At 45.4% G+C, this 26,078-nt stretch overlaps 2 protein-coding genes across 3 annotated transcripts in view; one reads left to right on the top strand and one right to left on the bottom strand.

The window, feature by feature from the left end:
- LOC129851360 (synapsin-2-like) overlaps nucleotides 1-26,078 on the top strand; it is a 231,378-nt gene that overhangs the window by 131,528 nt on the left and 73,772 nt on the right. The gene's annotated exons all lie outside the window — the stretch shown is intronic.
- Nucleotides 1-26,078, bottom strand: part of LOC129851361 (metalloproteinase inhibitor 4-like) — a 94,777-nt gene that overhangs the window by 59,408 nt on the left and 9,291 nt on the right. The window contains exon 2 of the mRNA XM_055917852.1: nucleotides 2,885-2,982. Coding sequence (XP_055773827.1) covers nucleotides 2,885-2,982 — 98 coding nt within the window. The remainder of the gene's footprint in view (nucleotides 1-2,884; nucleotides 2,983-26,078) is intronic.

Raw genomic sequence — 26,078 nt, 5'->3', positions numbered from 1 at the left:
TCAACCAGCTTCATGAAGTAGTCACCTGGCATGCATTTCAATTAACAGGTGTGCCTTGTTAAACATTAATTTGTGGAATTTCTTTCCTTCTTAATGCCTTTCAGCCGATAATTTGTTTTGTGACAAGGTAGGGGTGGTATACAGAAGATAGCCCTATTTGGTAAAAGACAAAGTTCATATTATGACAAGAACAGCTCAAAAAAATGTCAAGGACTTTTACAGTTCCTTCAAATGCAGTCGCAAAAACTATCAAGCGCTATGATGAAACTGCCTCTCATGAGGACCGTCACAAGATAGGACACAGAGTTACCTCTGCTGCAGAGGTTAAGTTCATTGGAGATACCAGCCTCAGAAATTGCAGCCCAAATAAATGCTTCACAGAGTTCAAGTAACAGACACATCTCAACATCAACTGTTCAGAGGAGACTGTGTGAATCAGGCATTATTGGTCGAATTGCTGCAAAGAAACCACTACTAAAGGACACCAGTAAGAAGAACAGACTTGCTTGGGCCAAGAAACACGAGCAATGGACATTAGACCGGTGGAAATCTGTCCTTTGGTCTAATGAATCCAAATTTGAGATTTTTAGTACCAACCGCCGTGTCTTTGTGAGACGCAGAGTAGGTGAACGGATGATCTCCGCATGTGTGGTTCCCACCGTGAAGCATGGAGGAGGAGGTGTGATGGTGTGGGGGTGCCTTGCTGGTGACACTGTCTGTGATTCATTTAGAATTCAAGGCACACTTAACCACCATGGCTACCAAAACATTCTGCAGCGATACGCCATCCCATCTGGTTGGCACTTAGTGAGACAATCATTTGTTTTTCAAGAGGACAATGACCCAACACACCTTCAGGCTGTGTAAGGGCTATTTGACCAAGAAGGAGAGTGATGGAGTGCTGCATCAGATGACCTGGCCTCCACAATCATCTGACCTCAACCCAATTGAGATGTTTTGGGATGAGTCGGACCGCAGAGTGAAGGAAAACAGCCAACAAGTGCTCAGCATATGTGGGAACTCCTTCAAGATTGTTGGAAAAGCATTTCAGGTGAAGCTGGTTGAGAGAATGCCAAGAGTGTGCAAAGCTGTCATCAAGGCAAAAGATGGCTACTTAGAAGAATCTCAAATAGAAAATATATTTTCATATGTTTATAATTTCCTCCTATTTTAGCCTACAATATGTGTTTCCACACACCTAGGCCTAGGCTATGGACGTATTCAAGACGAGGTCATTTTTATTGATCTGTTTGTCAGTGTCAAAGTAGCCTGCCATTTCGATCATTTGTGCAGTATTAAAAAAGATTCTGACAACCCTAAGCTACTAAAAATGTTCCCCATGTGTGCAACTATAACCTCTACTGCTCTATGCCACTACGCAAATGTGATGATATGCATGCGATGCTTTATTATAAAGGTGATTTTTTTTCTCATGTGTTCCGGTACATCAGAACTCCCCAGGTCATCCCCTCTAGCACTCACTTTTTGTTCCGGCACCTCCCCAGTTATAATTTAAGCACTGGCTGTAGATAAAACTGCAGGTAAACCTTTATTAGATGTGATACAGGACCAAGGTTTTCCTGGACTCACCTTGATCAACTTTTAGTAGATACAGGACCAAGGTTCTACTGTAGATACAGGACCAAGGTTCTACTGTAGATACAGGACCAAGGTTCTGCTGTAGATACAGGACCAAGGTTCTGCTGTAGATACAGGACCAAGGTTCTACTGTAGATACAGGACCAAGGCTCTACTGTAGATACAGGACCAAGGTTCTGCTGTAGATACAGGACCAAGGTTCTGCTGTAGATACAGGACCAAGGCTCTACTGTAGATACAGGACCAAGGTTCTACTGTAGATATAGGACCAAGGTTCTGCTGTAGATACAGGGCCAAGGTTCTACTGTAGATACAGGACCAAGGTTCTACTGTAGATACAGGACCAAGGTTCTGCTGTAGATACAGGACCAAGGTTCTGCTGTAGATACAGGACCAAGGTTCTGCTGTAGATACAGGACCAAGGTTCTACTGTAGATACAGGACCAAGGTTCTGCTGTAGATACAGGACCAAGGTTCTACTGTAGATACAGGACCAAGGTTCTGCTGTAGATACAGGACCAAGGTTCTACTGTAGATACAGGACCAAGGTTCTACTGTAGATACAGGACCAAGGTTCTACTGTAGATACAGGACCAAGGTTCTGCTGTAGATACAGGACCAAGGTTCTACTGTAGATACAGGACCAAGGTTCTGCTGTAGATACAGGACCAAGGTTCTGCTGTAGATACAGGACCAAGGCTCTACTGTAGATACAGGACCAAGGTTCTGCTGTAGATACAGGACCAAGGTTCTACTGTAGATACAGGACCAAGGTTCTACTGTAGATACAGGACCAAGGTTCTACTGTAGATACAGGACCAAGGTTCTGCTGTAGATACAGGACCAAGGTTCTACTGTAGATACAGGACCAAGGTTCTACTGTAGATACAGGACCAAGGTTCTGCTGTAGATACAGGACCAAGGTTCTGCTGTAGATACAGGACCAAGGTTCTGCTGTAGATACAGGACCAAGGTTCTACTGTAGATACAGGACCAAGGTTCTGCTGTAGATACAGGACCAAGGCTCTACTGTAGATACAGGACCAAGGTTCTACTGTAGATACAGGACCAAGGTTCTACTGTAGATACAGGACCAAGGTTCTACTGTAGATACAGGACCAAGGTTCTGCTGTAGATACAGGACCAAGGTTCTACTGTAGATACAGGACCAAGGTTCTACTGTAGATACAGGACCAAGGTTCTACTGTAGATACAGGACCAAGGTTCTGCTGTAGATACAGGACCAAGGTTCTACTGTAGATACAGGAGGTTCTACTGGACTCACCTTGATCAGTTTGATCTCATATTGGATCATCTTCAGGTAAGGAGAAGAGCTGTTGCTAGGAGACACAACCTTTTCCCCAGAGATCTTTGCTCTAATCACTGAGAATAAAGAGAAGATCTGATTAGCATTACATTATGATTCAGCCCCCTTCCGTTTTTTCCAAATTTTGTTACATTACAGCCTTATTCTAAAATGGATTAAATAAAACATGTTCTTCATCAATCTTCACACAATACCCCATAATGACATCACAATACCCCATAATGACATCACAATACCCCATAATGACATCACAATACCCCATAATGACATCACAATACCCCATAATGACATCACAATACCCCATAATGACATCACAATACCCCATAATCACATCACAATCCCCCATAATGACATCACAATACCCCATAATGACATCACAATACCCCATAATGACATCACAATACCCCATAATCACATCACAATCCCCCATAATGACATCACAATACCCCATAATGACATCACAATACCCCATAATGACATCACAATACCCCATAATCACATCACAATCCCCCATAATGACATCACAATCCCCCATAATCACATCACAATCCCCCATAATCACATCACAATACCCCATAATCACATCACAATACCCCATAATCACATCACAATCCCCCATAATGACATCACAATCCCCCATAATCACATCACAATACCCCATAATGACATCACAATACCCCATAATGACATCACAATCCCCCATAATGACATCACAATCCCCCATAATCACATCACAATACCCCATAATCACATCACAATCCCCCATAATGACATCACAATCCCCCATAATCACATCACAATACCCCATAATGACATCACAATCCCCCATAATGACATCACAATCCCCCATAATGACATCACAATCCCCCATAATGACATCACAATACCCCATAATGACATCACAATACCCCATAATGACATCACAATACCCCATAATGACATCACAATACCCCATAATCACAAATCGGAAACATGTTTTTAGAAATGTTTCCAAATGTGTTCAAAATAAATAACAGAAATTCCTTATTTACATATCTATTCAGACCCTTTGCTATGAGACTTAAAGTTCAGGTGCATCCTGTTTCCATTGATCATCCTTGAGATGTTTCTACAACTTGATTGGAGTCCACCTGTGGTAAATTCAGTTGATTGGACATGATTTGGAGAGGCACAAACCTGTCTATATAAGGTCCCACAGTTGACAGTGCATGTCAGAACAAAAGCCAAGCCATGAGGTCGAAGGACATGTTCGTAGAGCTCCGAGACAGGATTGTGTCGGTACAGATCTGGGGAAGGGTACCAAAAAATGTCTGCAGCATTCAAGGTCCCCAAGAACACAGAGGCCTACATCATTCTTCAATGGAAGGAGTTTGGAATCAGCAAGGCTCTTCCAAGAGCTGGCCGCGCCCGGCCAAACTGAGTAATCAGTGGAGAAGCTCCAGAGTTCCTCTGTGGAGATGGGAGAACCTTCCAGAAAAACAACCATCTCTGTAGCACTCCACTAATCAGGCCTTTATGGTAGAGTGGCCAGACGGAAGCCACTCCTCAGTAAAAAAGGCACATGACGGCCCACTTGGAGATTGTAAAAAGGCACCAAAGGACTCTCAGACCATGAGAAGCAAGATTCTCTGGTCTGATGAAACCAAGATTGAACTCTTTGGACTGAATGCCAAGCGTCACATCTGGAGGTAACCTGGCACCATCCCTACAGTGAAGCACGGTGGTGGCAGTATGCTGCGGGGATATTTGCTGCGGGGATATTTGCTGCTGGGATATTTTTCAGAGGCAAGGACTGGGAGATTAGTCAGGATCGAGGGAAAGATGAATGGAGCAAAGTACAGAGAGATCCTTGATGAAAACCTGCTCCAGAGCGCTCAGGACCTCAGACTGGGGCGAAGGTTCACCTTCCAACAGGACAACGACCCTACACACACAGCCAAGATAATGCAGAGTGGCTTTGGAACTAATCTCTGAATGTCCTTGAGTGGCCCAGACAGAGCCCGGACTTGAACCCAATTGAACATCTCTGGAGAGACCTGAAAATAGCTGTGAAGCAACGCTCCCCATCCAACCTGACAGAGCTTGAGAGGATCTGCAGAGAAGAATGGGAGAAACTCCCCAAATACAGGTGTGCCAAACTTGTAGCGTCACACCCAAGAAGACTCGAGGCTGAAATCGCTGCCAAAGGTGCTTCAACAAAGTACTGAGTAAAGGGTCTGAATACTTATTGTAAATGTGATTTTTCAGTATTTTCTTATTTTATGAATATGCAAAAAAAAATGAAGAAGAAAAAAAATGTAATCAATTTTGGAATGAGGATGTAATGTAACAAAGTGTGGAAATGGTGAAGGAGTCTGAATACTTTCCGAATGCACTGTACATTCTGATTAACCCCCCACATCCACACCACTGGACATTTGTATTTGTATTTATTACAAATACAAATGCCTGCAGTTACTCTTCCTGGGGTCCAGCAAAATTAAGGCAATTATGACATTTTTAAAACATTACGATACATTCACAACAGATTTCACATTCACATTAAGTGTGTGCCCTCAGGCCCCTATTCTACTACCACATATTTACAACACAAAATGAATGTGTAAGTGTGTGTATAGTGTGTATATTACCGTGTGTATGCATATGTCTGTGCCTGGGTTTGTGTTGCTTCACAGTCCCCGCTGTTTCAGAAGGTGTATTTTTATCTGTTTATTAAATCTGATTCTACTGCTGCATCAGTTACCTGATGTGGAATAGAGTTCCATGTAGTCATGGCTCTATGTAGTACTGTGCGCCTTCCATAGTCTGTTCTGGACTTGGGGACTGTGAAGAGACCTCTGGTGGCATGTTTTGTGGGGTATGCATTAGAGGTCGACCGATTAATCGGAATGGCCGATTAATTAGGGCCGATTTCAAGTTTTCATAACAATCAGAAATCTGTATTTTTGGATACCGATTTGGCCGACTAAAAAATATATATATTAAATATACACCTTTATTTAACCTTTATTTAATCTTTATTTAACTAGACAAGTCAGTTAAATATTTAAATATATATTTTTCTTATTTTCAATGACGGCCTAGGAACAGTGGGTTAACTGCCTTGTTCAAGGGCAGAACGACAGATTTTTCCTTGTCAGCTCGGGGATTCAATCTTGCAACCTTGCAGTTAACTAGTCCAACGGTCTAACCACCTGATTACATTGCACTCCACGAGGAGCCTGCCTGTTACGCGAATGCAGTAGAAGCCAATGTAAGTTGCTAGCTAGCATTAAACTTATCTCATAAAAAACAATCAATCAATCATAATCACTAGTTAACTACACATGGTTGATGATATTACTAGTTTATCTAGCGTGTCCTGCGCTGCATATAATCGATGCGGTGCGCATTCGCGAAAAAGGACTGTCGTTGCTCCAACGTGTACCTAACCATAAACATCAATGCCTTTCGTTGTTTTTGTTTTCTGAATTTTTATAATGAGTATTTCTGTATTTGAATTTGGCGCCCAGCAGTTTCACTGGCTGTTGAAGAGGTGGGATGCTAACGTCCCACATACCCAGGAGAGGTTAAGTGTTGCAGTCATTTCAGTAGCTGTAGTAGCTGACATGTATAATGTTGAGTCGTCCGCATACATAGACACACTGGCCTTACTCAAAGCCAGTGGCATGTCATTAGTAAAAATGTAAAAAAGCAGAACCCTGTTCTGTTAGACAAGTAACTCTTTGAAAAGTATTCACCCCCTTGACGTTTTTCATATTTTGTTGCATTACAACCTGTCATTTAAATGGATTTTTATTTGGATTTCATGTAATGGACATACACAAAATAGTCCAAATCGGTGAAGTGAAATGAAAAAAACAACTTGTTTCATAAAATTATTTTTTTTAAACGGAAAAGTGGTGCGTGCATATGTATTCACCCCTTTGCTATGAAGCCCCTAAATACGATCTGGAGCAACCAATTACCTTCAGAAGTCACATAATTAGTTTTAAAAAAGTCCACCTGTGTGCAATATAAGTGTAACATGATCTCAGTACACAGTCGTGGTCAAAAGTTTTGAGAATGACACAAATATTAATTTCCACAAAGTTTGCTGCTTCAGTGTCTTTAGATAATTTTGTCAGATGTTACAATGGAATACTGAAGTATAATTATAAGCACAAGTGTCAAAGGATTTTATTGACAATTACATGAAATTGATGCAAATAGTCAATTTTCACAGTGTTGACCCTTCTTTTTCAAGACCTCTGCAATCCGCCCTGGCATGCTGTCAATTCACTTCTGGGCCACATCATGACTGATGGCAGCCCATTCTTGCATAATCAATGCTTGGAGTTTGTCAGAATATGTGGGTTTTCGTTTGTCCACCCGCCTCTTGAGGATTGACCACAAGTTCTCAATGGGATTAAGGTCTGGGGAGTTTCCTGGCCATGGACCCAAAATATCGATGTTTTGTTCCCCAAGCCACTTAGTTATCACTTTTGCCTTATGGCAAGGTGCTCCATCATGCTGGAAAAGGCATTGTCCGTCACCAAACTGTTCCTGAATGGTTGGGAGAAGATGCTCTCGGAGGAAGTGTTGGTAACATTCTTTATTCATGGCTGTGTTCTTAGGCAAAATTGTGAGTGAGCCCACTCCCATGGCTGAGAAGCAACCCCACACATGAATGGTCTTAGGATGCTTTACTGTTGGCATGACACAGGAGTGATGGTAGCGCTCACCTTGTCTTCTCCGGACAAGCTTTTCTCCGGATGCCCCTAACAATCGGAAAAGGGATTCATCAGAGAAAATGACTGGTGTGGCTTCTTTGCTGCCCTTCTTGACACCAGGCCGTTCTCCAAAAGTCTTTGCCTCACTGTGCGTGCAGACGCACTCACACCTGCCTGCTGCCATTCCTGAGCAAGCTCTGTACTGGTAGTGCCACGATCCCGCAGCTGAAAAAACTTTAGGAGACGGTCCTGGCGCTTGCTGGACTTTCTTGGGCGCCCAGCCTTTATACTCTCCCGGGTGGCGCAGTGGTCTCGGGCACTGCATCGCAGTGCTAGCTGCGCCACCAGAGTCTCTGGGTTCGCGCCCAGGCTGGGTTCGCGCCCAGGCTCTGTCGCAGCCGGCCGCAACCGGGAGGTCTGTGGGGCGACGCACAATTGGCATAGCGTCGACCGGGTTAGGGAGGGTTTGGCCGGTAGGGATATCCTTGTTTCAGTATGTAAAATGTAATAAAAATGTATGCACTCTACTGTAAGTCGCTCTGGATAAGAGCGTCTGCTAAATGACTAAAATGTAAATGTAAATGTAGTACTGAGTAGTGTTTTAATTAGGCACAGGGAAAAAATTGTGCGCGCCAACACTCATGGGCGCAACAATCACGATACCCAAAACCAGGACCTAAATAGTCCAGAGGGAAAACCCAAAACGAAACACGCTACCAATAACCTACCACAAACACAGTGGAAAAAATAAACCCCTACAAAGAACAGGCCGGCCAGCTTAAATAGCCCAACTAAACGTAAACACGACAGAGGTTTAACTAATAAGACAAAACCAACAGAAAAGGGAAAAGGGATCGGTGGCAGCTAGTAGACCGGTGACGACGACCGCCGAGCACCGCCCGAACAAGAGGAGGAGCAACCTTCGGTAGGAGTCGTGACAACAATAGAGTGCTAACATGCAACTACACATAAACAATATCCCACAAAACACAGGTGGAAAAAATGCTACTTAAATATGATCCCCAATTAGAGACAACGATTGCCAGCTGCCTCTAATTGGGAATCATACAAAATCACCAACATAGAAAAACAAAACTAGAACCCCACAAAGAAATAATAAACTAGACTAAACCCCCAGTCACGCCCTGACCTACTCTACCATAGAAAATAAAGGTTCTCTATGGTCAGGACGTGAAAGCTCCACAGCGGAGATTGGAGTATCACTCCATAGGGCCACTTTAATGCGTACACTCCACAGAGCTGGGCTTTACGGAAGAAGTGTGGCCAGAAAAAAAGAAACAAACATGTTTGATGTTCACCAAAAGGCAATGTGGGAGACTCCCCAAACATATGGAAGAAGGTACTCTGGTCAGATGAAACTAAATTGAGCTTTTTGGCCATCAAGGAAAATATTATGTCTAGCACAAACCCAACACCTCTCATCAACACGAGAACACCATCCCCAGTGAAGCATGGTGGTGGCAGCATCATGCTGTGGGGATGTTTTTCATCGGCAGGGACTGGGAAACTGGTCAGAATTGAAGGAATGATGGATGGAGCTAAATACAGGGAAATTCTTGAGGGAAACCTGTTTGTCTTCCAGAGATTTGAGACTGGGATGGAGATTCACCTTCCTGCAGGACAATGACCCTAAGCATACTGCTAAAGCAACACTCGAGTGGTTTAAGGGGAAACATGTACAAGTCTTGGAATGGCCTAGTCAAAGCCCAGACCTCAATCCAATTGAGAATCTGTGGCATGACTTAAAGATTGCTGTACATCAGCGGAACCCATCCAACTTGAAGGAGCTGGAGCAGTTTTGCCTTGAAGAATGGGCAAAAATCCCAGTGGCTAGATGTGCCAAGCTTATAGAGACATACCTCAAGAGACTTGCAGCTGTAATTGCTGCAAAAGGTGGCTCTACAAAATATTGACCTTTGGGGGGTGAATAGTTATGCACACTCAAGTTTTCAGTTTTTTGTCTCATTTCTTGTTTGTTTCACAATGAGAAATATTTTGCATCTTGAAAGTGGTAGGCATGTTGTGTAAATCAAATGATACAAACCCCCCAAAAATCTATTTTAATTCCAGGTTGTAAGGCAACAAATAGGAAAAATGCCAAGGGGGTGAATACTTTCACATGCCACTAAGTTTTTCCAGCAGCAGACCGCTGCCAAAAGCTGCACTGAAGTCTAACAGGACAGACAAGAGGTAGACATGCTCATGTTATTTATGTTAGTGCCTCAGGGCTAACAGGGTGAGCTGCACCCAGTGGACTTCCTCCTAGTGAACACCACCTCAGGGCTAACAGGGTGATCTGCACCCAGTGGACTTCCTCCTAGTGAACACCACCTCAGGGCTAACAGGGTGATCTGCACCCAGTGGACTTCCTACTAGGGTACACCACCTCAGGGCTAACAGGGTGAGCTGCACCCAGTGGACTTCCTACTAGGACACACCACCTCAGGGCTAACAGGGTGAGCTGCACCCAGTGGACTTCCTACTAGGGCACACTGCCTCAGGGCTAACAGGGTGAGCTGCACACAGTGGACTTCCTACTAGGACACACCACCTCAGGGCTAACAGGGTGATCTGCACCCAGTGGACTTCCTACTAGGACACACCACCTCAGGGCTAACAGGGTGATCTGCACCCAGTGGACTTCCTACTAGTGAACACCACCTCAGGGCTAACAGGGTGATCTGCACCCAGTGGACTTCCTACTAGTGTACACCACCTCAGGGCTAACAGGGTGAGCTGCACCCAGTGGACTTCCTACTAGGACACACCACCTCAGGGCTAACAGGGTGAGCTGCACCCAGTGGACTTCCTACTAGTGCACACCACCTCAGTGCTAACAGTATAACTCTGGTTTATCGGCAAATGATTACTGCATACAATAGCTGTAGGTTCAGCAGAGACGTTCAGTGCAGTAAAATAAGATGAGCTGCACACAGTGGTCTTCCTAACAGTATCTCTCTGCTTCATAGGCACATGATTACTGCATACAATAGCTGTGGGATCATTAGAGGCATTCAGGGCAGTAAGAGACACATAAATGAGGTTACTTATATTCTGTCTTCCAACGCCCCTGGGATAATGTACTTTTGGTAGGGATTAAATGAGCTGGGCTCGGGTCAGTGATAAGTCATTGTCTCAACACAGCCTTATAATGCTGTGAAGGATCTAGTAACCCAAATGATTTGGGTGGATCCCATCATCCTTATAATACGAGCTTTGTTTCCAGAAGGTATCAAAATTGTCAATCAATGTTACACACACAGAGCTGCAATAGTCTCATAGTCAGTTATGGAGGCTAAAAGTCTGCTGAACCGTTCAATGGCACGGTTTAGGGAGGGCAGAGGGCCAGATATTATGAGGTGTTTGTTGGTGCAGAGCAGAGTCCCAATCAGTTCTTTAAAAATCCATCTTCAGTTGTTCTGAGCATTCCTTCATAATGTCATTGAATCCCACATGAACTATAATAAACTACATTTCCTGATGCAGGGTTAACATGTTTGGGAGCATCGTATTTATGTCCTGGATAGCACAACGACATTCTGATCACCACCCACTCTCTGTACATACACTGCTACACAGACAAATCTATCTTATCCACCAGTAATGAGTCCTGAATTACTTATTTCTGGGATAGAAATCAACGACCCTCCTGGAATCACAAGTACCTGGCTCCTCCATGCTCAGATTAAACAACACAGAGCCCTTCTCACTGCTGGATGAATGAATAGGACCGCTAGCCAGCATGCTGCTGAATCTACCCTAAAAATAGAGAACTATAACTATAGACATGTTGTTGTTATTAGTCTTGACATGAAATACTAGTTAAACCAGGGTTGTGTACTAATCTTTCAGTGAGTTAAGAACAATACTGTACTGTTACTGAAGCCAGGGATCTGGGTGGTGGACAAGCAGCTAACAACTCAGCTTCCCTGAAGAATCTGCCTACAATTACAGGCACATATCTGTCATTCCTTTCTCATTGTTACAAACACGTGTCTGTCATTCCTTCCTCATTGTTCAGTCTGAGAGGCTGAATGCTCATTCAGCTGTACAGACTGAAGTCCCTCTGAGAGGCCTCTGGAGGTTTAGGGTTCAGTCCCTCTAAGTACCTCTGAGAGGCCTAGGTTAGGGTTACAGAGGCCTGGGTTAGGGTTACAGAGGCCTGGGTTAGGGTTACAGAGGCCTGGGTTAGGGTTACAGAGGCCTGGGTTAGGGTTACAGAGGCCTGGGTTAGGGTTACAGAGGCCTGAGTTAGGGTTACAGAGGCCTGGGTTAGGGTTACAGAGGCCTGAGTTAGGGTTACAGAGGCCTGGGTTAGGGTTACAGAGGCCTGGGTTAGGGTTACAGAGGCCTGGGTTAGGGTTACAGAGGCCTGGGTTAGGGTTACAGAGGCCTGGGTTAGGGTTACAGAGGCCTGAGTTAGGGTTACAGAGGCCTGGGTTAGGGTTACAGAGGCCTGGGTTAGGGTTACAGAGGCCTGGGTTAGGGTTACAGAGGCCTGGGTTAGGGTTACAGAGGCCTGGGTTAAGGTTACAGAGGCCTGAGTTAGGGTTACAGAGGCCTGGGTTAGGGTTACAGAGGCCTGAGTTAGGGTTACAGAGGCCTGGGTTAGGGTTACAGAGGCCTGGGTTAGGGTTACAGAGGCCTGGGTTAGGGTTACAGAGGCCTGGGTTAGGGTTACAGAGGCCTGGGTTAGGGTTACAGAGGCCTGAGTTAGGGTTACAGAGGCCTGGGTTAGGGTTACAGAGGCCTGAGTTAGGGTTACAGAGGCCTGGGTAAGGTTAGGGTTAGGGTTAGGGTTACATGCACACCTCACCGGCCACGCTGCGTGCGCAAGCTTTGCAAAATAAATGTACACATACATGTTATTCAATCATTTCACCTACACCTGCATAGCCAAGGGTTAGAGTTAGGGTTAACAAGCGTCTGCATAGCCTAGGGTTAGGGTTAACAAGCGTCTGCATAGCCAAGGGTTAGGGTTAGGGTTAACAAGCGTCTGCTTAGCCAAGGGTTAGAGTTAGGGTTAACAAGCGTCTACATAGCCAAGGGTTAGGGTTAACAAGCATCTGCTTAGCCAAGGGTTAGAGTTAGAGTTAACAAGCATCTGCTTAGCCAAGGGTTAGGGTTAACAAGCGTCTGCATAGCCATGGGTTAGAGTTAGAGTTAACAAGCGTCTTCATAGCCAAGGGTTAGGGTTAACAAGCGTCTTCATAGCCAAGGGTTAGGGTTAACAAGCGTCTGCATAGCCAAGGGTTAGGGTTAGGGTTAACAAGTGTCTGCATAGCCAAGGGTTAGGGTTAGGGTTAAGAAGTGTCCGTATAGCCAAGGGTTAGGGTTAGGGTTAACAAGCGTCTGCATAGCCAAGGGTTAGGGTTAACAAGCGTCTGCATAGCCAAGGGTTAGAGTTAGGGTTAACAAGTGTCCGTATAGCCAAGGGTTAGGGTTAGGGTTAACAAGTGTCCGTATAGCGAAGGGTTAGGGTTAACAAGTGTCTGCATAGCCAAGGGTTAGAGTTAGGGTTAACAAGTGTCCGTATAGCCAAGGGTTAGGGTTAGGGTTAACAAGTGTCCGTATAGCCAAGGGTTAGGGTTAGGGTTAACAAGTGTCTGCATAGCCAAGGGTTAGGGTTAACAAGCGTCTACATAGCCAAGGGTTAGGGTTAGGGTTAACAAGTGTCTACATAGCCAAGGGTTAGGGTTAACAAGCGTCTACATAGCCAAGGGTTAGAGTTAGGGTTAACAAGCGTCTACATAGCCAAGGGTTAGGGTTAGGGTTAACAAGCGTCTGCATAGCCAAGGGTTAGGGTTAACAAGCGTCTACATAGCCAAGGGTTAGGGTTAACAAGTGTCTACATAGCCAAGGGTTAGGGTTAACAAGCGTCTACATAGCCAAGGGTTAGGGTTAACAAGTGTCTACATAGCCAAGGGTTAGGGTTAACAAGTGTCTGCATAGCCAAGGGTTAGGGTTAGGGTTAACAAGCGTCTACATATCCAAGGGTTAGAGTTAACAAGCGTCTACATAGCCAAGGGTTAGGGTTAACAAGTGTCTACATAGCCAAGGGTTAGAGTTAACAAGCGTCTACATAGCCAAGGGTTAGGGTTAACAAGCGTCTGCATAGCCAAGGGTTAGGGTTAGGGTTAACAAGCGTCTACATAGCCAAGGGTTAGGGTTAGGGTTAACAAGCGTCTGCATAGCCAAGGGTTAGGGTTAACAAGCGTCTGCATAGCCAAGGGTTAGGGTTAACAAGCGTCTACATAGCCAAGGGTTAGGGTTAGGGTTAACAAGCGTCTACATAGCCAAGGGTTAGAGTTAACAAGCGTCTACATAAACAAGGGTTAGGGTTAGGGTTAACAAGCGTCTACATAGCCAAGGGTTAGAGTTAACAAGCGTCTACATAGCCAAGGGTTAGGGTTAACAAGTGTCTGTATAGCCAAGGGTTAGGGTTAACAAGTGTCTGCATAGCCAAGGGTTAGGGTTAACAAGCGTCTGCATAGCCAAGGGTTAGGGTTAACAAGTGTCTGCATAACCAAGGGTTAGAGTTAGGGTTAACAAGTGTCTGCATAGCCAAGGGTTAGGGTTAACAAGTGTCTGCATAGCCAAGGGTTAGGGTTAGGGTTAACAAGCGTCTGTATAGCCAAGGGTTAGGGTTAACAAGTGTCTGCATAGCCAAGGGTTAGGGTTAGGGTTAACAAGCGTCTGTATAGCCAAGGGTTAGGGTTAACAAGTGTCTGCATAGCCAAGGGTTAGGGTTAGGGTTAACAAGTGTCTACATAGCCAAGGGTTAGGGTTAACAAGCGTCTGCATAACCAAGGGTTAGGGTTAACAAGCGTCTACATAGCCAAGGGTTAGGGTTAGGGTTAACAAGCGTCTGTATAGCCAAGGGTTAGGGTTAGGGTTAACAAGCGTCTGCATAGCCAAGGGTTAGGGTTAACAAGCGTCTGCATAGCCAAGGGTTAGAGTTAGGGTTAACAAGCGTCTGCATAGCCAAGGGTTAGGGTTAGGGTTAACAAGCGTCTGCATAGCCAAGGGTTAGGGTTAGGGTTAACAAGCATCTGTATAGCCAAGGGTTAGGGTTAGGGTTAACAAGCGTCTGCATAGCCAAGGGTTAGGGTTAGGGTTAACAAGCGTCTGCATAGCCAAGGGTTAGGGTTAACAAGCGTCTACATAGCCAAGGGTTAGGGTTAACAAGTGTCTACATAGCCAAGGGTTAGAGTTAACAAGTGTCTACATAGCCAAGGGTTAGGGTTAGGGTTAACAAGCGTCTGCATAGCCAAGGGTTAGGGTTAGGGTTAACAAGTGTCTGCATAGCCAAGGGTTAGAGTTAACAAGCGTCTGCATAGCCAAGGGTTAGAGTTAGGGTTAACAAGCGTCTGCATAGCCAAGGGTTAGGGTTAACAAGTGTCTGCATAGCCAAGGGTTAGGGTTAACAAGCGTCTGCATAGCCAAGGGTTAGAGTTAACAAGTGTCTACATAGCCAAGGGTTAGGGTTAGGGTTAACAAGTGTCTGCATAGCCAACGGTTAGGATTAACAAGCGTCTGCATAGCCAAGGGTTAGGGTTAACAAGTGTCTGCATAGCCAAGGGTTAGGGTTAACAAGCGTCTGCATAGCCAAGGGTTAGGGTTAACAAGCGTCTGTATAGCCAAGGGTTAGGGTTAGGGTTAGGGTTAACAAGTGTCTACATAGCCAAGGTTTAGGGTTAACAAGTGTCTACATAGCCAAGGGTTAGGGTTAACAAGTGTCTGCATAGCCAAGGGTTAGGGTTAGGGTTAACAAGCGTCTGTATAGCCAAGGGTTAGGGTTAACAAGTGTCTGCATAGCCAAGGGTTAGGGTTAGGGTTAACAAGTGTCTACATAGCCAAGGGTTAGGGTTAACAAGCGTCTGCATAACCAAGGGTTAGGGTTAACAAGCGTCTACATAGCCAAGGGTTAGGGTTAGGGTTAACAAGTGTCTACATAGCCAAGGGTTAGGGTTAACAAGCGTCTGCATAGCCAAGGGTTAGAGTTAGGGTTAACAAGTGTCTACATAGCCAAGGGTTAGGGTTAACAAGTGTCTGCATAGCCAAGGGTTAGGGTTAACAAGCGTCTGCATAGCCAAGGGTTAGGGTTAACAAGCGTCTGCATAACCAAGGGTTAGGGTTAACAAGCGTCTGCATAGCCAAGGGTTAGGGTTAACAAGCGTCTACATAGCCAAGGGTTAGGGTTAACAAGTGTCTACATAGCCAAGGGTTAGGGTTAACAAGCGTCTACATATCCAAGGGTTAGGGTTAGGGTTAACAAGTGTCTGCATAGCCAAGGGTTAGGGTTAACAAGCGTCTACATATCCAAGGGTTAGGGTTAGGGTTAACAAGTGTCTGCATAGCCAAGGGTTAGGGTTAGGGTTAACAAGCGTCTGTATAGCCAAGGGTTAGGGTTAGGGTTAACAAGCGTCTGTATAGCCAAGGGTTAGGGTTAGGGTTAACAAGCGTCTGTATAGCCAAGGGTTAGGGTTAGGGTTAACAAGCGTCTGCATAGCCAAGGGTTAGGGTTAGGGTTAACAAGCGTCTGTATAGCCAAGGGTTAGGGTTAGGGTTAACAAGCGTCTGCATAGCCAAGGGTTAGGGTTAACAAGCGTCTGCATAGCCAAGGGTTAGAGTTAGGGTTAACAAGCGTCTGCATAGCCAAGGGTTAGGGTTAGGGTTAACAAGCGTCTGCATAGCCAAGGGTTAGGGTTAGGGTTAACAAGCATCTGTATAGCCAAGGGTTAGGGTTAGGGTTAACAAGCGTCTGCATAGCCAAGGGTTAGGGTTAGGGTTAACAAGCGTCTGCATAGCCAAGGGTTAGGGTTAACAAGCGTCTACATAGCCAAGGGTTAGGGTTAACAAGTGTCTACATAGCCAAGGGTTAGGGTTAACAAGCGTCTGCATAGCCAAGGGTTAGGGTTAGGGTTAACAAGCGTCTGCATAGCCAAGGGTTAGGGTTAACAAGCGTCTGCATAGCCAAGGGTTAGGGTTAACAAGCGTCTACATAGCCAAGGGTTAGGGTTAACAAGTGTCTACATAGCCAAGGGTTAGGGTTAACAAGCGTCTACATAGCCAAGGGTTAGGGTTAACAAGTGTCTAGATAGCCAAGGGTTAGGGTTAACAAGTGTCTGCATAGCCAAGGGTTAGGGTTAGGGTTAACAAGCGTCTACATAGCCAAGGGTTAGAGTTAACAAGCGTCTACATAGCCAAGGGTTAGGGTTAACAACTGTCTACATAGCCAAGGGTTAGAGTTAACAAGCGTCTACATAGCCAAGGGTTAGGGTTAACAAGCGTCTGCATAGCCAAGGGTTAGGGTTAGGGTTAACAAGCGTCTACATAGCCAAGGGTTAGGGTTAGGGTTAACAAGCGTCTGCATAGCCAAGGGTTAGGGTTAACAAGCGTCTGCATAGCCAAGGGTTAGGGTTAACAAGCGTCTACATAGCCAAGGGTTAGGGTTAGGGTTAACAAGCGTCTACATAGCCAAGGGTTAGAGTTAACAAGCGTCTACATAGCCAAGGGTTAGGGTTAGGGTTAACAAGCGTCTACATAGCCAAGGGTTCGAGTTAACAAGCGTCTACATAGCCAAGGGTTAGGGTTAACAAGTGTCTGTATAGCCAAGGGTTAGGGTTAACAAGCGTCTGCATAGCCAAGGGTTAGGGTTAACAAGCGTCTGCATAGCCAAGGGTTAGGGTTAACAAGTGTCTGCATAACCAAGGGTTAGAGTTATTGTTAACAAGTGTCTGCATAGCCAAGGGTTAGGGTTAACAAGTGTCTGCATAGCCAAGGGTTAGGGTTAGGGTTAACAAGCGTCTGTATAGCCAAGGGTTAGGGTTAACAAGTGTCTGCATAGCCAAGGGTTAGGGTTAACAAGTGTCTGCATAGCCAAGGGTTAGAGTTAGGGTTAACAAGCGTCTGTATAGCCAAGGTTTAGGGTTAACAAGCATCTACATAGCCAAGGGTTAGGGTTAACAAGTGTCTGCATAACCAAGGGTTAGGGTTAACAAGTGTCTACATAGCCAAGGTTTAGGGTTAACAAGTGTCTACATAGCCAAGGGTTAGGGTTAACAAGTGTCTGCATAGCCAAGGGTTAGGGTTAGGGTTAACAAGCGTCTGTATAGCCAAGGGTTAGGGTTAACAAGTGTCTGCATAGCCAAGGGTTAGGGTTAGGGTTAACAAGTGTCTACATAGCCAAGGGTTAGGGTTAACAAGCGTCTGCATAACCAAGGGTTAGGGTTAACAAGCGTCTACATAGCCAAGGGTTAGGGTTAGGGTTAACAAGTGTCTACATAGCCAAGGGTTAGGGTTAACAAGCGTCTGCATAGCCAAGGGTTAGAGTTAGTGTTAACAAGTGTCTACATAGCCAAGGGTTAGGGTTAACAAGTGTCTGCATAGCCAAGGGTTAGTGTTAACAAGCGTCTGCATAGCCAAGGGTTAGGGTTAACAAGCGTCTGCATAACCAAGGGTTAGGGTTAACAAGCGTCTGCATAGCCAAGGGTTAGGGTTAACAAGCGTCTACATAGCCAAGGGTTAGGGTTAACAAGTGTCTACATAGCCAAGGGTTAGGGTTAACAAGCGTCTACATATCCAAGGGTTAGGGTTAGGGTTAACAAGTGTCTGCATAGCCAAGGGTTAGGGTTAACAAGCGTCTACATATCCAAGGGTTAGGGTTAGGGTTAACAAGTGTCTGCATAGCCAAGGGTTAGGGTTAGGGTTAACAAGCGTCTGTATAGCCAAGGGTTAGGGTTAGGGTTAACAAGCGTCTGTATAGCCAAGGGTTAGGGTTAGGGTTAACAAGCGTCTGTATAGCCAAGGGTTAGGGTTAGGGTTAACAAGCGTCTGCATAGCCAAGGGTTAGGGTTAGGGTTAACAAGCGTCTGTATAGCCAAGGGTTAGGGTTAGGGTTAACAAGCGTCTGCATAGCCAAGGGTTAGGGTTAACAAGCGTCTGCATAGCCAAGGGTTAGAGTTAGGGTTAACAAGCGTCTGCATAGCCAAGGGTTAGGGTTAGGGTTAACAAGCGTCTGCATAGCCAAGGGTTAGGGTTAGGGTTAACAAGCATCTGTATAGCCAAGGGTTAGGGTTAGGGTTAACAAGCGTCAGCATAGCCAAGGGTTAGGGTTAACAAGCGTCTGCATAGCCAAGGGTTAGGGTTAACAAGTGTCTACATAGCCAAGGGTTAGGGTTAACAAGCGTCTACATAGCCAAGGGTTAGAGTTAACAAGTGTCTACATAGCCAAGGGTTAGGGTTAGGGTTAACAAGCGTCTGCATAGCCAAGGGTTAGGGTTAGGGTTAACAAGTGTCTGCATAGCCAAGGGTTAGAGTTAACAAGCGTCTGCATAGCCAAGGGTTAGAGTTAGGGTTAACAAGCGTCTGCATAGCCAAGGGTTAGGGTTAACAAGTGTCTGCATAGCCAAGGGTTAGGGTTAACAAGCGTCTGCATAGCCAAGGGTTAGAGTTAACAAGTGTCTACATAGCCAAGGGTTAGGGTTAGGGTTAACAAGTGTCTGCATAGCCAACGGTTAGGATTAACAAGCGTCTGCATAGCCAAGGGTTAGGGTTAACAAGTGTCTGCATAGCCAAGGGTTAGGGTTAACAAGCGTCTGCATAGCCAAGGGTTAGGGTTAACAAGCGTCTGTATAGCCAAGGGTTAGGGTTAGGGTTAGGGTTAACAAGCGTCTGCATAGCCAAGGGTTAGGGTTAACAAGTGTCTGTGTACCTATGATGACAATTACAATTGGTGGCTGACTAAATACTTTTTTGCCCCACTGTAGATGGATAGATATATACTATAGATGGATAGATATATACTATAGATAGATAGATATATACTATAGATAGATAGATATATACTATAGATAGATAGATATATACTATAGATAGATAGATATATACTATAGATAGATAGATATATACTATAGATAGATATAGATACTATAGATATATACCACAGATAGATAGATAGATAGATAGATAGATAGATAGATAGATAGATAGATAGATAGATAGATAGATAGATAGATAGATAGATCGATAGATACCACAGATAGGTAGATAGATTCTGGAGAGAAAGAGAGTGAGAAAGAGAGGTATACTGTAGATAGATACTATAGATATATAGATACTGTAGATATATACCATAGATAGATAATATAGATAGATACTGTAGATAGATGTATAGATATATACCATAGATATATAGATACTATAGATATATACCATAGATAGATAATATATATAGATACTGTATTATATATACCATAGATAGATAATATAGATAGATGCTGTAGATAGATGTATAGATATATACTATAGATATATAGATACTGTAGATATATACCATAGATAGATAATATAGATAGATACTGTAGATAGATGTATAGATATATACTATAGATATATAGATACTATAGATAGATACTGTAGATAGATGTATAGATATATACTATAGATATATAGATACTATAGATATATACCATAGATAGATAATATAGATAGATACTATAGATATATAGATACTGTAGATAGATAATATAGATAGATAATATAGATAGATGTATAGATATATACTATAGATATATAGATACTATAGATATATAGATACTATAGATATATACTATAGATAGACAATATAGATAGGTCCTGTAGATATATACCATAGATAGATAATATAGATAGATACTGTAGATAGATGTATAGATATATACTATAGATATATAGATACTGTAGATATATAGATACTATAGATATATAGATACTGTAGATATATAGCATAGATAGATAATATAGATAGATACTGTAGATAGATGTATAGATAAATACTATAGATATATAGATACTATAGATATATACCATAGATAGATAATATAGATAGATGTATAGATATATACTATGGATATATAGATACTGTAGATATATAGATACTATAGATATATAGATACTGTAGATATATACCATAGATAGATAATATAGATAGATACTGTAGATAGATGTATAGATATATACTATAGATATATAGATACTGTTATGCTGATGAAGGAGGACCCAAAAGCGACGTAATAGAAACAGAGTCTTTATTCCAGTCTTAAACAAACAATGATTCTCCTGGATATTATCAAAGTTAAATCCAAAACAGGAAACTGAAAACCTCTCGTCAGTAGAGAGGAACGACTGGAGACGCGACCACAGACTGCAGGTCGCTTCAGGAAGGCACAGACCGTAGCTGACATAGACACCTGCTCACACGCAGCATCTGACAAAGGCAAAAACACGACAGGGCGGAACAAGGACACAGAAAAGCAAAACCTCAAACTAGAATCCGACAAGGACAGAAGCGGAAAACAGAGGGAGAAATAGGGACTCTAATCAGAGGGCAAAATAGGGGACAGGTGTGAAAGAGTAAATGAGGTCGTTAGGAGAATGAGAAACAGCTGGGAGCAGGAACGGAACGATAGAGAGAGAGAGCGGGAGAAGGAGAGAGGGAGGAGGAGAGAGAGGGATAGAAAGAGGGAAAGAACCTAATAAGACCAGCAGAGGGAAGCACAGGGACAAGACATGATGATCAAAGACAAAACATGACAGTACCCCCCCACTCACCGAGCGCCTCCTGGCGCACTCGAGGAGGAACCCTGGCGGCAACGAAGGAAATCATCAATCAACGAACGGTCCAGCACGTCCCGAGATGGAACCCAACTCCTCTCCGCAGGACCGTAACCCTCCCAATCCACTAAGTACTGGTGACCACGACCCCGAGAACGCATGTCCATGATCTTCCGTACCTTGTAAATAGGTTCGCCCTCGACAAGGACGGGGGGGGGGGGGAAGACGAACGGGGGCGCGAAGAAAAGGCTTGACACAAGAGACATGGAAGACAGGGTGGACGCGACGAAGATGTCGCAGAAGAAGCAGTCGCACAGCGACAGGATTGACGACCTGAGAGACACGGAACGGACCAATGAACCGCGGAGTCAACTTGCGAGAAGCTGTCGTAAGGGGAAGGTTACGAGTGGAAAGCCACACTCTCTGACCGCGACAATACCTAGGACTCTTAATCCTACGTTTATTGGCGGCTCTCACAGTCTGCGCCCTGTAACGGCAAAGTGCAGACCTGACCCTCCTCCAAGTGCGCTCACAACGCTGGACAAAAGCCTGAGCGGAGGGAACGCTGGACTCGGCGAGCTGGGACGAGAACAGAGGAGGCTGGTAACCAAGACTACTCTGAAACGGAGATAGCCCGGTAGCAGACGAAGGAAGCGAGTTGTGAGCGTACTCAGCCCAGGGGAGCTGTTCTGCCCAAGACGCAGGGTTTCGAAACGAAAGGCTGCGTAATATGCGACCAATCGACTGATTGGCCCTTTCTGCTTGACCGTTAGACTGGGGATGAAACCCGGAAGAGAGACTGACGGAAGCACCAATCAAACGACAGAACTTCCTCCAAAACTGTGACGTGAATTGCGGGCCTCTGTCTGAAACGGCGTCTAACGGGAGACCATGAATTCTGAACACATTCTCAATGATGATTTGTGCCGTCTCCTTAGCGGAAGGAAGCTTAGCGAGGGGAATGAAATGTGCCGCCTTAGAGAACCTATCGATAACCGTAAGAATCACAGTCTTTCCCGCAGACGAAGGCAGACCGGTAATAAAGTCTAAGGCGATGTGAGACCATGGTCGAGAAGGAATGGGAAGCGGTCTGAGACGACCGGCAGGAGGAGAGTTACCTGACTTAGTCTGCGCACAGTCCGAACAAGCAGCCACAAAACGGCGCGTGTCCCGCTCCTGAGTAGGCCACCAAAACCGCTGGCGAATAGAAGCAAGCGTACCCCGAACGCCGGGGTGGCCAGCTAACTTGGCAGAATGAGCCCACTGAAGAACAGCCAGACGAGTAGAGACAGGAACAAACAGAAGGTTACTAGGACAAGCGCGCGGCGACGCAGTGTGAGTGAGTGCTTGCTTTACCTGTCTCTCAATTCCCCAGACAGTCAACCCGACAACACGCCCTTCAGGGAGAATCCCCTCGGGGTCGGTAGAAACCACAGAAGAACTAAAGAGACGGGATAAGGCATCAGGCTTGGTGTTCTTATTTCCCGGGCGATAGGAAATCACGAACTCGAAACGAGCGAAAAACAACGCCCAACGAGCTTGACGTGCATTAAGTCGTTTGGCAGAACGGATGTACTCAAGGTTCTTATGGTCAGTCCAAACGACAAAAGGAACGATCGCCCCCTCCAACCACTGTCGCCATTCGCCTATAGCTAAGCGGATAGCGAGCAGTTCGCGGTTACCCACATCATAGTTGCGTTCCGATGGCGACAGGCGATGAGAAAAGTAAGCGCAAGGATGAACCTTATCGTCAGACTGGAAGCGCTGGGACAGAATGGCTCCCACGCCCACCTCTGAAGCGTCAACCTCGACAATGAATTGTTTAGTGACGTCAGGAGTAACAAGGATAGGAGCGGATGTAAAACGCTTCTTGAGGAGATCAAAAGCTCCCTGGGCGGAACCGGACCACTTAAAGCAAGTCTTGACAGAAGTCAGAGCTGTGAGAGGGGCAGCCACTTGACCGAAATTACGAATGAAACGCCGATAGAAATTAGCGAAACCGAGAAAGCGCTGCAACTCGACACGTGACTTAGGAACGGGCCAATCGCTGACAGCCTGGACCTTAGCGGGATCCATCTGAATGCCCTCAGCGGAAATAACAGAACCGAGAAAAGTGACAGAGGAGACATGAAAGGCGCACTTCTCAGCCTTCACGTAGAGACAATTCTCTAAAAGGCGCTGGAGTATACGTCGAACGTGTTGAACATGAATCTCGAGTGACGGTGAAAAAATCAGGATATCGTCAAGGTAAACGAAAACAAAGATGTTCAGCATGTCTCTCAGTACATCATTAACTAATGCCTGAAAGACAGCTGGAGCATTAGCGAGACCGAACGGCAGAACCCGGTATTCAAAATGCCCTAACGGAGTGTTAAACGCCGTTTTCCACTCGTCCCCCTCTCTGATGCGTACGAGATGGTAAGCGTTACGAAGGTCCAACTTAGTAAAGAACCTGGCTCCCTGCAGCATCTCGAAGGCTGACGACATAAGGGGAAGCGAATAACGATTCTTAACCGTTATGTCATTCAGCCCTCGATAATCCACGCAGGGGCGCAGAGTACCGTCCTTCTTCTTAACAAAGAAAAACCCCGCTCCGGCGGGAGAGGAAGAAGGCACCACGGTACCGGCGTCGAGAGAAACAGACAGATAATCCTCAAGAGCCTTACGTTCGGGAGCCGACAGAGAGTATAGTCTACCCCGAGGGGGAGTGGTCCCCGGAAGGAGATCAATACAACAATCATACGACCGGTGAGGAGGAAGAGAGTTGGCTCTGGACCGACTGAAGACCGTGCGTAGATCATGATATTCCTCCGGCACTCCTGTCAAATCACCAGGTTCCTCCTGAGTAGAGGGGACAGAAGAAATAGGAGGGATAGCAGACATTAAACACTTCACATGACAAGAAACGTTCCAGGATAGGATAGAATTACTAGACCAATTAATAGAAGGATTATGACATACTAGCCAGGGATGACCCAAAACAACAGGTGTAAAAGGTGAACGAAAAATCAAAAAGGAAATGGTCTCACTGTGGTTACCAGATACTGTAAGGGTTAAAGGTAGTGTCTCACATCTGATACTGGGGAGAGAACTACCATCTAAGGCGAACATGGGCGTGGGCCTCCCTAACTGTCTGAGAGGAATGTCATGTTTCCGAGCCCATGCTTCGTCCATAAAACAACCCTCAGCCCCAGAGTCTATCAAGGCACTGCAGGAAGCAGCCGAACCGGTCCAGCGTAGATGGACCGACAAGGTAGTACAGGATCTTGATGGAGAGACCTGAGTAGTAGCGCTCACCAGTAGCCCTCCGCTTACTGATGAGCTCTGGCTTTTACTGGACATGACATGACAAAATGTCCAGCAGAACCGCAATAGAGGCAAAGGCGGTTGGTGATTCTCCGTTCCCTCTCCTTAGTCGAGATGCGAATACCTCCCAGCTGCATGGGCTCAGTCTCTGAGCCGGTGGGAGGAGATGGTTGAGATGCGGAGAGGGGAAACACCGTTAACGCGAGCTCTCTTCCACGAGCTCGGTGACGAAGATCTACCCGTCGTTCTATGCGGATGGCGAGTGCAATCAAAGAGTCCACGCTGGAAGGAACCTCCCGGGAGAGAATCTCATCCTTAACCTCAGCGTGAAGTCCCTCCAGAAAACGAGCGAGCAACGCCGGCTCGTTCCAGTCACTGGATGCAGCAAGAGTGCGAAACTCTATAGAGTAATCCGTTATGGATCGATCACCTTGACATAGGGAAGCCAGGACCCTGGAAGCCTCCTTCCCAAAAACTGAACGATCAAAAACGCGTATCATCTCCTCCTTAAAGTTCTGATAAACGTTAGAACACTCAGCCCTTGCCTCCCAGATAACTGTGCCCCAATCCGGAGCCCGACCAGTAAGGAGCGATATGACGTAAGCGATCCGAGCTCTCTCTCCTGAGTATGTGTTGGGCTGGAGAGAGAACACAATATCACACTGGGTGAGAAAGGAGCGACACTCAGTGGGCTGCCCAGAGTAACAAGGTGGGTTATTAACCCTAGGTTCCGGAGACTTGGAAGACCAGGAAGTAGCTGGTGGCACGAGACGAAGACTCTGAAACTGTCCTGAGAGATCGGAGACATGAGCGGCCAGGGTCTCAACGGCATGACGAGCAGCAGACAATTCCTGCTCGTGTCTGCCGAGCATTGCTCCCTGGATCTCGATGGCAGTCTTGCGAGAATCCGTAGTCGCTGGGTCCATTCTTGGTCGGATTCTTCTGTTATGCTGATGAAGGAGGACCCAAAAGCGACGTAATAGAAACAGAGTCTTTATTCCAGTCTTAAACAAACAATGATTCTCCTGGATATTATCAAAGGTAAATCCAAAACAGGAAACTGAAAACCTCTCGTCAGTAGAGAGGAACGACTGGAGACGCGACCACAGACTGCAGGTCGCTTCAGGAAGGCACAGACCGTAGCTGACATAGACACCTGCTCACACGCAGCATCTGACAAAGGCAAAAACACGACAGGGCGGAACAAGGACACAGAACAGCAAAACCTCAAACAAGAATCCGACAAGGACAGAAGCGGAAAACAGAGGGAGAAATAGGGACTCTAATCAGAGGGCAAAATAGGGGACAGGTGTGAAAGAGTAAATGAGGTCGTTAGGAGAATGAGAAACAGCTGGGAGCAGGAACGGAACGATAGAGAGAGAGAGCGGGAGAAGGAGAGAGGGAGGAGGAGAGAGAGGGATAGAAAGAGGGAAAGAACCTAATAAGACCAGCAGAGGGAAGCACAGGGACAAGACATGATGATCAAAGACAAAACATGACAGATACTGTAGATATAT

Source organism: Salvelinus fontinalis, chromosome 3 (assembly GCF_029448725.1).
Source record: "Salvelinus fontinalis isolate EN_2023a chromosome 3, ASM2944872v1, whole genome shotgun sequence".
Lineage (NCBI taxonomy): Eukaryota > Metazoa > Chordata > Actinopteri > Salmoniformes > Salmonidae > Salvelinus > Salvelinus fontinalis.
The sequence above is the reverse complement of the archived record's forward strand: the minus strand, read 5'-3'. Positions and strand labels throughout refer to the sequence as shown.